Here is a 12573-nt window from a genome sequence, read left to right as displayed (position 1 = left end):
ACCCAAACCAAACGAGGACCAGTCTACGTCTTCAGGGACACCCATAGACCTCATGTCTTCAACCAGACATCTCTCATGGCTATCCAAAGCAGGAAGATCTTCCTTGTCCAACTCAGCAATACCCCGTTCAAACAATTCAGAACTCTTGTTCTTCACCCAGAGGGTCACTTCGTATACAAGCTGGACAGGACCTACAGTCTCAACGAGAGGTTGATGGGCAGTTACATGACGAATTTCGTCAAATTGGTGGTCGTACGAGGCGGCGAATTGCGCGTGTACGGCGCTGTAGAATCTGCGGCAAGCCCGGACATAATGCGCGCACTTGTGGAAATGATGTAGAGACGTCTGAAGATAACGATTCTGAGTAGTTTCAATTGATGATAGGCGTTGTGGTTGAATTAACTTATACATTGTCGTATAAGGTCTGCCAAAGTGTGCAATTGGACCGTGGACTACGTTAACTAGATTAGAAAACAAAAGTCAAGTTGATTGAATAAGATGATGAAAAGAGATGACGAGTTGTTGAAAGTTGTCTGTCACTACCGCGTCCCTGAAGAAGTGAGGGAGACAGGGGAGTCCTCCCTAGCCCCCGTCACCTACTTTCCTGACGTCCGGCCTGGCCCCACTACAATAGCTGTATAGCTATATAGCTAAACCCGCCGAACGATAGGATAATTATCGGAGATTAAGCTCCTTAAAAGGGGCTAAACGCGTACTACTTAGCTCAGTAGATAGAAGTTAACAAAATACCTTACTTAGAATTAACTTCCGTGATGTCACGACCTGGGTTGCATCGCATTGGTAGAGACCTCGATTAGGTGCTATCGACCAAGATTCTACTCTAAGGAGCGAAGGAAAGAAGATGACAACTTAGGTTTGAGGGAGCGCGACTAAGTCATCCACGCTTGGCGGGGCTCCTACAAGGGTTATGATTGGCTTCCCATCTGACACTGCCACGGCAGGTGTTCCAGCTGTAAGTCACCTGGTTGTAGTGAGTCTGCGAGGGTTGACCTTCACATGTGATAGCCTAATCGTAGTTACCTTCCCTAGCACACAGCCGTGTGGATCCGAGTGTGGCTTGCCCTAAGCCCCACAGGTGTGGCCCTAGGCCCCACAAATGTGGAAATAAAGCCAACGCTGTTACCGCGTTACATAGAAACCTAGACTTATCATCAATCGATCCACGAATCAACAGATCTGACCACACAGCTGACTTGGCACGAATTCAATGAACTTGACATTCGTGACATGAGTCCAGTGCGGTAGATCGACCAGGATACACAGCCGCACCTATCTTTATATAACCTTAGCGCTCGGGCTATATTCCATCTAGTAGCTCTAACTACGGATACGGCACTATAAGTTACGGCCCCCTTTCTAACGGCCTTAATAGACTTTCCTTCTCTTCTCTATCGTAGTAACGTGAATGTACACCGAGCTGGCCATGACACCGAGCTGGCCATGACACCGAGCTGGCCACCCTTACATAACCTCGCATAGAAATTTTACGATAGTAAAACCACAACGCCGTAAATCAATTGAAACTACTCTGAATCTTCCTCTCCAGAAGATGTCAATGCGATCTTACAAGTTCGCGCATTATGCCCAGTCCCGTTGCAAATACCACAGCGCCTCGGACGCGTTTCAACACGCTTTGCGCGACCACCATTTCGGCGCTCTTCTTGCTGTATCTGCGTCGCCAACTCCCTAGAGTCCCGTAGGTCCTGTCCTTCTTGGAAAATAAGTGATTCTCCTTCCCGTAATTGCATTTTTTTAGTCCTCCGGCGCCGGCTTAGCATCTTATTTGCCTCGAAGCTCAGCGCACTCGGCCCGTACGAGGGCGAGCTCGTGCATTATCATTTTTGCTCCCTTCGCAAACTGGTCGACAGCTGAGAAAATATTCGTCAGAGAGCTATTCTGATGCTCGGAGATGCGCTTTTTCAAAAAAGTAGACTGTGCATGAGCCTCTATCGGGTTCTGTGGCGTCTTTGATACCCACGGTCGGGTTGCGATTTCTGGGGAGCCAACAGGCGTCGGGGTCCGTAATCGTACGTCCAGCTTTGAAATCACACTTTCTGGATTGAATGGAACAAGCCCTGCCCCTCGAAAGCCAGCTTGAACGTTTTTTTCGCCGAAAACTGCAAAGAAAGCGTCTTTGAAGATAGGAAAGAAGTCCTCCTTCGCGATATATGTTAGTGACCGGCGTATCAATCTCTCTACCATCTGGCCGTACACCCGCTTTAATGGACCGAAACAGGCCACGTCAAGTGGCTGGAGGATGTGAGATGAGTGCGGAGGCATACACAAAGTTACAATTTTGTGTTCTTTGCAATATAGCTCGAAATCGCCGGAAACGTGGCTCTCGTGACCGTCCAACACTAACAATCGATATTCCCGGACTTTCCATCTTTCGTACAATTATCGACGTGTTTAATAAATTCCATACCGATCTCGTTAGTCGTCCATCCTTTTGGACTAGGTCTAATTCTCCAATCTTTCGGAATGTTGTCGTCTTCGTACCAAGAAGAGAGGTGGTATCGGCCCGCAACAACGATGAACGGCGGCAGCGCCCAACCGGTAGACTGGACCGCTTGGATTACGGTAACCCATTCCCGGTTACCTTGCTGTATTGATTTCGGCCTGGAACGTCGTTCAGAGCTCGTAACTACTATATTGGTTGAGATCTTGCCCATCATAAACCCAGTCTCGTCGAAGTTGTAGATGTCCGACTCTTGGATACCGTATTTCGCGATAACATTCGCAACAAGCCGAAACCAATCTGCAATAAGCTTTGGATCTTCGCATTGGGCCCTTTGGTAATCGTAAGGACGGTTCCAACGAGTTTTCAACTCTTTGCGACGTGCGACGAACCTCGAGGCCCAGGGCGTTCCAATGGGCCCTGCGTTACGTGTCGCGCGGATAGAATTTGCCATTGCTTCCACATCAGCAATCCGGGGCGGAAACGCTCGTGCGTCTAAGTCCAGTATATGCTTGATAATGACCTCCTCTTCTAATTCTGTCATAGTTCGTGAATTGGGCAAAATATCGCGTCGGAAAGGTACGCCGTTTTTACGCGTTTGGAGGGTGCTTCGGGGGACTTGGTACGTTTTTGCCGCTTGTCGGAGACTAAGTTTTTGGTCATTTTTGAGAGCTTGAAGGGCTAGCATTAAGTCTGCTTCGTTGTATGACTTTGCCATAATTGGTCGTTGAGAAAATCAAAGATTAAGTTGGCCGGTCGCGTTGGCGCATGAAAGTGGCCAGCTCGGTGTCATGGCCAGCTCGGTGTACATTCACATTAAACTAAATAATTAACTAATTAACTATGAAAACCGAAGGTAAAGAAGATAATTAAGGATAGTAAACCGATAATTAATAATAAAATATTTTTTTATTATTAAATACGCCGTAGGCTCGAAGCCCCCGGTACAGAGCTCTACCAGTACTTCCATATGTCAAACCGTGCCCTAATGGCTGGACTAAATACATACGCTGCGTCGTCGGTTCGCCCTATCGGCGACTGCGTTGCGTTCACTACCATACTACGTTGGTTCTCAACCTACCAACAAAGTCCCCCCTGAGAAGATCGATGCTATCTGGGCCTTGAAGCTGTCCGACCCGTCCCTAGCAGCCACCTTACAATAGCCCCACTAACTACTGGTTATCCTGTTGCCGTTGTGAGGTCTCTGCGAGAGTATAGTGGCCGTGGTGCGATGGCGGCCCGTAATCGTTCCCTCGGTCCTTCCAACAGCCCGCAAAAGAGGATTACGTGCTCTGCCGTCTCAGGGGCGTCGCCACAGCGGCATAGCGGCGAGTACACGCCAAAAGCCCCTGTCTTGAATAAGAAGGCTGCTAGTCCTATTTTTTCCGTCCTGATCTGGCACAGCGTAGACGCCTCCAGTCGGTTCAGGCCGAAATACCTGCCCCCTTTCGGTATCTGCATCGAAGGGCCCTCCGGTTCCTCAGCGATAGCGCGTCGCTGGCGATCGTGATGCTCTGCTCCGGTGAGCCATCTCTTCCTCCAGTGGCCGAGGAGGGCAGCCGGGACCTCCTTTTCCTCACTCATCCACTCGGAGCCCCGGGCCTCCTTCTCCATAGTGTACCCTGCCGGTCGGAGTAGCTGCGACGCCTGCTTCCTCTTCGCCGGCCTATCCTGCCGGAGTATATGTGACGCTTTAGCGCTCGCGCTGCGAAGCAGATTTCTCTTCCCGCTAAGCCGTAGCCGTTCTTCAAACTTAGCAGCCCGGGCACTAAGATAGAGGTCTAGTGGCGGGATTGCTGCTTCTGCTTCCAGGTGGCGAACCGGCGTCGCTTTGTGGGCGCCACAGACTACCCGGAGGCACTCGTTGTTACACGCAAAGGTGGTCAAAGATTGTGAGGTTGTAAAAGCATGACATTCTATCTAGTCCTATGGAGCACGAAGGTTGGACTTAGTCCCGAAGGGCTAAGTCACGTGGTAACCTTGGTGGTCTTGGCAACGCCCACCAAGGTTGCCTAACACTCGTTCTGTATGCCACGCAGTCGCCCCGAAGGCGATCGCGCTACGAATAACCACCGTATATAACAGCCTCGCCCGTATAAGATCGCAGCCCCACGACATATTGACTAGCTTTTAGATAATTAGTAATGATAGCTGTGAGAGTTTGCGATTAGGAATTAAGAACCCGAGATGTCGCACTCCGTTTGCCAGTTAAATTCAAACCATGATTCAGGTTTGGCTACTTATTGACGTGGTCACATTGGGTGTATATTTACTTTGGATTGAACTCCTTAGCGTCATGGAAGAATATTCTTCTGAGACATTGCCGCATGACGTAGCGTTAAATCATCTTGTACTATCCTTGCCGCGTGGGTATCATAATGCTATCCGGGGCTCCCAAGAGGCCGAACACCTAATCTAATGCGTAATATCAAATCAAAACCACAAGTCGAAATTAAGAGCTTCAATCCTACAGCATTTCATGTGAAAAATCGCTTCCCGCCGGCCCTCGGCGCAAATCTCTCAGCACCGTTGCGCGTCTGCTGATGCCACAGCATCAAGCTGCCACCAGATCCACCAGCCTCACTGGATCTTTTCCATCGTCGATAGGCCTCCTGCAAGTGATCGGGACGCAAGGGGGCCTGGCGTCGGTGTTTGGGAACCTCATTCAGGATTTTCTCCTCTTCATTCCCCGGAACCTGCTTCTCGCCTGCGGCGATCCACTCCTGCTGGACGCGGCGAGCCTCCTCCACTATGTCACCCAGGAAAAGTTTGCAGACGACTTGCATGGCCTGCGGAATGGAGGGTGTGACGGATTGTGAGGTGATGGAGTTGATGTACTGCGAAGTTGTCAACGCGTGACCCCTGCGGGAGAACAGGACCTAGAGTTGCCTTACCCTACGAAGTGCTCCGATCGTGAGCGTCTGCTTGTGCCAAACTTCGTATCGATGAAACTGCTCATCGCTGAATCGCTGCTTGAGCAATGCACGGAGATCCTCCTCCTTCTGAACCTGTTCCTTGGTGCGGATGGCAGCCTTACTAGCCATATTCTCCGGTATCTCGAAGGAATCTCCGCCGCCCTCACCATCATCATCAGCTCCTTGTTTGGAGGCGCCACCAGCGCCTCCTGGACCACTGGCGATGCTAGCTGCCGGACCACCTGCGACACTCGACGCGGCTCCTCTGGCAGCCTCGTCTGCAGCTTCGCGGGCTCGTTGTTCGGCTTTTGACTTGCGTCCGCGCTTCTTCTTAAGAGGCGCGCCGCTCACCTGACTACCACTAACGAGGCTCATGGTGTCAGCACTGGGGGATCGCTTGAAGGTTGGTGAGAAGGCTTGGCCTTGCGACTCATCCGGGGGGAAAGATGTCTGTCGGAGCGGGTGGGCGGATGCGCTCGAGGTAGCGGACATGGCGGAGGGCTTTCTTCGTTTCAGCGACGGATTGACAGACAGCTCAGTTGCGTTGGACGAGCGCTTCTTGGATGGAAGCTGCGAATGTGACGGATAGGGAGGAGAGCCCGCAGGCGAGAAGGCAGCAGGAGGTGATGCCATGTTCTTGGTAATGGGAACCCAAGTTAGTGGAAAGAGGCTCGCAGATGGAAGGCAAGCAGATCGTGGGGTGTAGGATTGTGTGCAGTAATCTATGCGAAACACGGCGGCGGATTTAATCTAGATAATTCATTGATGGAGAAGGGAACGTGAATGTGGCTACGGACTTCGTAGCTAATTCTGCCGTCGAGCTTGGGCCCGGTCGCGTCACCGCCTGTGACTTCCCCAAACTCTCGGTAATGTGGGGTCCATGGTGGGGTATACCCTTAAATTTTGGTGCAAGACGGTACATCGGTTCAAGGGGGTTGAGTGAGTAGGTCAGCAGGCGGCAGGGACGTTCGATAAGCAATTCCGACAGCGGGGAGAGTTGGAAGAAGCATTGAAGCTTCAATTAGGTACTTCAGCATTGCTCGAGCTGCTTGAGAACTTTAAAGAGCCGCCGTCTCATAGAAAAACCCTGCTACCAGCCGCTAATAACAACAAGTTGTGTTTCGCAACTACCCTACCTGAACTTCTGTGCTCCTTTGCGCGCCATTACGGATCAACAAGTAGCAAACGCTTATCGTTCCGCCGAGGGCAAGGATATCGAAATTTTCTCCTTCTTTACCACCATCACTCCCCGCTTGCAGCAGCTCGCAGGCTATGATCACTTCTCCACCAACCTGCTTGACACGATGGTTCAATTCGCGGAACCCGGCCGACGCGCAAAACTCGCTGCCAAAGAGCATTCGAGCGGCTCCAGTAATCTCCCTTCCGACACCGACGATTCTGTTCATGACAGCGTGAAAGGCAGCCAGCCCGAAGATGGGAGGGTCAACAAGAAGAAGAGAAGATGGAGGCGGTTCAAAGATGACCTACCCGAGCCTAATGGCGACAAGTCCATGTCGAAAAGGCGGAATAGTCTCAGCAAAGCCGCCCGGGATCCTCGCGACGAGCCTGAAAGAAAGGAGGGTAAGAAGGCCAAGGTAGTGCAGGGCACTGAGACACGGTCTCCTACACCCGTAATAGACTTTGATGGTCTAAGTAGGCCGAGTATGGTCTACTTCTCCTCTCAACCACAAGCCCTGCTGACACCGTCCAGGTCGTGGAACTCGCGAACGACTCGACGAAAATAGTGAACAGGCAGCCGAGCGACTCGACAAAATGCGCGCAGCCGTTCGAACAATTCTAGAATGCGTCGGCGAAGACCCCGATCGAGAGGGTGTATTGGATACCCCGGCCCGGTACGCCAAGGCGATGCTTTTCTTCACCAAGGGATACCAGCAGAACGTCAAGGACATTGTTAATGATGCCATCTTTCACGAGGGACATAATGAGATGGTAATTGTAAAAGATATTGAGATCTTCAGCCTCTGCGAGCACCACTTGGTCCCCTTTACCGGCAAAGTAGATTTCTTCAGCTCCCTGCGAATGTAGAAAACGCTTACAGTTGGTAGATGCACATCGGATACATACCGGCAGACAATGTCATTGGCATTTCTAAACTTCCCAGGATAGCCGAGATGTTTAGTCGAAGGCTGCAAGTCCAAGAGAGGCTTACGAAAGAAGTAGCGAATGCCATTATGGAGGTCCTGAAGCCGCAGGGCGTGGCCGTCGTTATGGAGTCGAGTCACTTGTGCATGGTCATGCGCGGGGTCGAGAAGACGACTGCTACCACAATCACGAGCTGTGTGCTGGGCTGCTTTGAGCGAAAGGAGAAGACGCGAAACGAGTTTCTCAGTTTAGTTGGTCTCAACCGGAGGATGTAGGTGGTTACTGCCAATACGTCATTGTTGACTTGCACGGTATATTTGATTAGGAGTTTGGGGGTCGAGCACGGGATCTCAACATCAGCTCATATGCATGGCATCTAAGACGCTGGTTGGCATATAAAGGGTGGTACTTATTAAGTAGGAACCAAAAGTCTCAACGACCAAAAAGCGCGTGGGCAATTTTTTTTTAAAAAAGTTTCCGAGAGGCATCTCTCTCTTCAATAAAGTGTATCATGTACTGTCAAATACCATAACTGTATCATCCTTCTTCGCAACACCCCAGTACCTACGCTCCAATTCATTCCGCAATGGCAAAGTCACAATCTTTATTACTCGGTATTGGCCATTGATCATTAAGGGCCATGGAATGACGACTGACTCAACTGTCGTTGGGTTGCCAATGCAAGTGGATCGCCCAAATCTTCCACGGCCCACAACTTTGTACATCGTTATATAATGATTATTAAGCTCCAATAATACTAACTAACCATCTCTGGATAGCTCAGTTGGAAGAGCGACGGACTGTAATTGTTACACAAAGTCATCCGCAGGCCGTGGGTTCGACTCCCACTCCGGAGACATATTCTTTTTACGATTTTGTATCATCCAAATGTCTACTTACATATACGTATTCTTTGACCCCTATTGTTGCAGTCTTTGAGGATCACTTGAATGTTAAATGTTGCATCCTCATTACTCTTCATTTGCTATGTTTTCCTCAATCAAAACGATACATGTATGCGTTATCCCTTGTGTTGCCGATCATTATTCCATTTTAATCATTTTACTGCCTGTGACAGATAACCAGCCCACGACATCATCACTCATATTGTAACCGACTCTTTGCATGAGGTAGTCTTGTCCTGAAGGTTCAGCACCATGTTGGTAACCAGGAGAAACATCAGGTCAACCCTTGAATCACACACCCAAGATATTCCTCCTCAATCATGCGAAGCTCACTAAGCCTCTATATCCTCCTTTCTGTCCGTGCGCATTACAATCACTCTATGGTGCAGGTTTACCTCTACGTCTCGAAACCTCATAAATGGAAACTTGTAGCCGTTTTCCTTTCGGTATTTACTAAGCTGTAAAAAGAGTTGGTTTCTGATGTGGTACTCAGTCTCGAGTGGTCTGGTTTCTTCCGTCGTCACACTTCCCTCCCCTTCGTCTTGCTATAGGTGCCCTGATAATTGTTTTCATGCCCCAACAGACTTTCCGAAAGTGTGTCATGTTTTATTGGAGGATCAGGCAGACCCGTGTCGTCTTTAAGCATTCGTAGACCTGTCTGGATCAGCCATACTGGGATAGCACGGGGGATTCCCCGTAGCTTGTGGCAGATACGAAATTTTGCTCCGAGTCAGTAATCCGGCAGTGTGTTCCAAGTACACCTATGGTATACCATGCCGATATTCTCCTTGCTTTTCGTAAATTCAGTCGTCTCTCTGAAGCCCTTGAATTTCCAATACAAGTTCTTCAATCGCTTATGCATGACGGGATAGTTGCCTTAGATGGTCCTTGAATGACACTTAATACTGGACCTAGACAACATCAAATCTGATGACCTTAGCATAGGCACGGGTATCAAGCTCTTTCAACTCATTTCCAGGATGTAGGGCTCGCCATTCCTGACACCATTGTGGTATATCAACCGCCGAATCATCTGGTCCTTTTATACGTACTAGCTTCCCAAAGATCACTAGAATTAGCGTCCAGATCAATGCCTAAGGTCACGTGAGACACACGCGAGATACTTTAGTGCCCTTGTACGGCTTGCAATCCCCGACCTGTACTTCCCTTCTTCACCTTCGTATATAGCCGGAATGCCAGTACCAGTGCGATCCCACAGTTCCCTCTTAACAGCGATCCTTGTCGAATATCACGTGTGTCCAATCGAGTAGTCAGAAGTGCGTAAGATTGTATATGAATGAGGTGTGTTGTTCTCTGTGTTCTCTGTTCTCGCAAACTCCCGTTGCTCTGTCTTTTATAGATTCTTTAGAACATGTCGGAGGTACATTGTTCAGGTGTCTGACCCCTAAGTGGACAGTAACTTTGGTGTTACTTTTGGGAAAGGGGTTCCTTTCGCCTTCTGAACTTTAAGTGACACTAGTCTTCTCTAGTGCCATATTATTTCTGAACCTAGGAACCAGGTGCCCTATCTGACACACCCCTTCAGCATTGTCCGCAGGACCATGCTGACATACTGCTTTCCAGATCTCTAGGTCATTCTTCCTGTTCCAAACAATCCTATTATCAGTCAAGATGGAAGTCAACCTCTCTTCCCACAAGGTTATCTTCCATTCTGCTGAAGTCCTCAACTGTTAGTTCCCGCATCCGCCGCTGCTGAATTTTCATAGCCATATCGGTGAGGGCTATCTGTCGGACGAAGGTCTTGTGTTGATCAGAAGCCAATGCTTTCGTCAGGCCGTCGGCGATCATAAGGTCGGTTGGGACGTAGACAACCTCAATATCTCCTGTAACTGCTGCCTGCCGCAGCCAGTGGTTGTGGATATCAACATGACGGAGCTTGGTCTTTAGTGCCATGAGATCACTATTGATCAGGCGTATAGTCTGCTTGTTATCACACTCCATCCTGACTGCAGTAGTGTCCAAGGACACCCCTAATTCCTTCAGAAGTCGGGACATGAATATCGTCTCTTTAGTGGCCTGCGCAAGCGACAGCAACTCCGCTTCAGTTGTTGAAGTAGCCATTGTGTCTTGCTTATTGGCTCGCCAGCCAATAGTGCCACCAAAGAGCTTCATAATGTATGCTTGAGAACTCTTCCTGTCCAGTGTATTATCTGCGAATGAAGCATCGCTCGCGGTATAAAATTCGTCAGATCCTCCAAATTGAAGGGCCAGAGTCCTGGTATTCTTCAGGTACTGAAGAACTCGGTCAGCTGCGGCGTGGTGTTTTGGTCCTGGATTAAGATTGAACCGCGCTAGCCGAGACGCCGCAAATGCGATATCTGGTCGTGTGGCAACTGCGATATACATAATTGATCCGACTTTACGCTGATAGATGTTTATTGTGGCGTAGTCAGACCGCTCTTCGTAGGGTAAGAGCTCTTCGGTTGACATTGGCGTTTCGACGGATCGTTTCTCAGGTTCGGTAGCAAGATTCGAGATTTTGTCCGCATAGTCAGATTGACATAGCCAGATCAGCTTTTGTTCTCGATCCCGTAGAACTTCGATGGCCAAGAACCACTGTAGGTCATCCCCACCAGTCAGCTCGTAAGACTGTCGTAACTGTTCCACTGTAGAGAGTGCTATAGATCGATCCTTCTCATGGAATGCGACGACGATATCGTCCACGTAGAAGAAGATTAGTATATTCTTGCCAGTATAGCAGCAGGGCTCATGAGGGACTGGCTTGAAGCCATACTTAGCTAGAGTAGAGGTGAACTCTTCCTGCCAAAGTAGAGGTGACTCTCGCAGTCCGTAGAGTGCTTTGAGTAGCAAGAGTATCGTGCTTCTTTTTCTATAGCCAGGTGGCATTCTCATATATACTGGATGAGGCAGTTTAGCATTAACGAATGCATTGACTGCGTCGTACTGAAGTAATTCCAAATCAAACCTGGCTGCAATTGCGATAAGAGATCGAAATGACCTTCCAGCTAGAGTTGACGCATATGTATGTTCGTATACAGACTTGGCCTGCTGGTCACCACGCACCACGAGGCGCGCTTTACACTTGATAAACCAGCCATGCTTGTCGAGTAAAGAGAATAATTTATAAAGCGTAGTTAAAAATAAAATAAAATAATATTAAATACGCCGTAGGTGTTAACCCTCGGTACCTCTACAAGTACTCCCTTAAGGGGCTATAGATGATATAGCGGGCCCTTAAGCCGCGTCGGGCGGTTATACAGGTAAACTTGTAGCCAAATGACTACTAAACCTCCTGTCCCTCCCTAAGTCTGTGCTACAACCCCTGCCTGAACTACCGATAAGTGTGGTAATGTGGCACTTAAATTCGTCCTCAGGGGTGGGATGCTGCTGATGTGCAGAAGATGCTCGACTATTTTTTTTGTCGCGACAAGTCGTAGTATCTGCTAATTGGGGTTCTCGTCGAGCGTATACATCTCAACCATACGCTCAAGTGGATAGACCGTAACGTGGTCAGACGCTCGCAAGAATCGCGGCGAGAGGGCGTGCTGCGCGCCTTCTATCGTGAGGGGACGGGTTCGCCGACGAGCGTTATCGGAAAGGCGAGGTCCGATAAGGGGTCGGATTAACGATTCGAATTCTGGACCGGCTGTCGAGTTATATTCCGCCGACGTAGTGCTTGACGGTCGACTGGCTAGGATGCTCGTAATCCTAAACTGCACCAATCTCCCTATTATCGCTAGGTAGGCGAAGTCAACAAGGTGGGCAGCGCGCCGTAAGGGTTGACTAAACCCCCTTGTGTGTCAGCTGCGGGATTCGAACCCGCGACTCGTCACCGACCCAAGTGGGCGAGGCTCAAATCGGGACTTATCTACCAGCGAAGTGACCAACTACACCAGCCGACAAAATAAAATATAAAGAGTAGTAAGCGGCCTTTCTAATTTTTCCCTAAATTGAGATAAGGAACGTCAAACTCTCTTCCCTTAGAATAGGCTTAGTGCGATTAGGGTAAGAATAAATGTCAAAAAACCCTCTAAGCTATATTCTTTTGAAAAAGTAGTCGTTAAGCTAAGTGTAAGTAAAGGTAATTCTCTTCTACCTTTTGGTTAAAGTATTTCAAAATATAATAAGAGTAATTAAATTACATCTCAGCCGCCGGTTGGAGAGCGCATGGGCTACGTGTTGTCAGATA

The 12573-nt window shown here is 49.2% G+C and overlaps 3 protein-coding genes and 2 non-coding genes across 5 annotated transcripts; 2 read left to right on the top strand and 3 right to left on the bottom strand.

Annotated features, from left to right (window-relative positions):
• Positions 1–213, bottom strand: BCR38DRAFT_311094 (uncharacterized protein; the record flags this gene model as incomplete). The annotated part of the gene is made up of 1 exon (XM_040854657.1): positions 1–213. A coding segment is annotated over one exon (213 nt), but the record flags the coding sequence as incomplete, so codon positions are not given.
• Positions 214–4661: 4448 nt separating this feature from the next.
• On the bottom strand, positions 4662–6173 carry BCR38DRAFT_359043 (histone-fold-containing protein). The gene is made up of 2 exons (XM_040857143.1): positions 5374–6173; positions 4662–5316 (listed from the first exon to the last, which is right to left on the bottom strand). Exons 1-2 carry the CDS (start codon positions 6025–6027, stop codon positions 4957–4959), a joined length of 1014 nt encoding a protein of 337 aa, XP_040721121.1. The 5' UTR covers positions 6028–6173; the 3' UTR covers positions 4662–4956.
• A 182-nt stretch (positions 6174–6355) lies between these two features.
• On the top strand, positions 6356–8263 carry BCR38DRAFT_417201 (GTP cyclohydrolase 1). Its single transcript, XM_040859146.1, has 3 exons — positions 6356–7056; positions 7106–7410; positions 7461–8263. Exons 1-3 carry the CDS (start codon positions 6699–6701, stop codon positions 7770–7772), a joined length of 975 nt encoding a protein of 324 aa, XP_040721120.1. The 5' UTR covers positions 6356–6698; the 3' UTR covers positions 7773–8263.
• Positions 8264–8266: 3 nt separating this feature from the next.
• Positions 8267–8354, top strand: BCR38DRAFT_t33. The gene has a single exon. It is a non-coding gene; the product is annotated as a tRNA-Tyr (tRNA).
• A 3828-nt stretch (positions 8355–12182) lies between these two features.
• On the bottom strand, positions 12183–12285 carry BCR38DRAFT_t18. The gene has a single exon. It is a non-coding gene; the product is annotated as a tRNA-Thr (tRNA).
• Between the last annotated feature and the right edge of the window lie 288 nt (positions 12286–12573).

Source organism: Pseudomassariella vexata, assembly GCF_002105095.1.
Source record: "Pseudomassariella vexata strain CBS 129021 chromosome Unknown BCR38scaffold_1, whole genome shotgun sequence".
Classification (NCBI taxonomy): Eukaryota; Fungi; Ascomycota; class Sordariomycetes; order Amphisphaeriales; family Pseudomassariaceae; genus Pseudomassariella; species Pseudomassariella vexata.
Note: the sequence above shows the minus strand (reverse complement) of the source record. Positions and strands in the feature narration are given on the sequence as shown.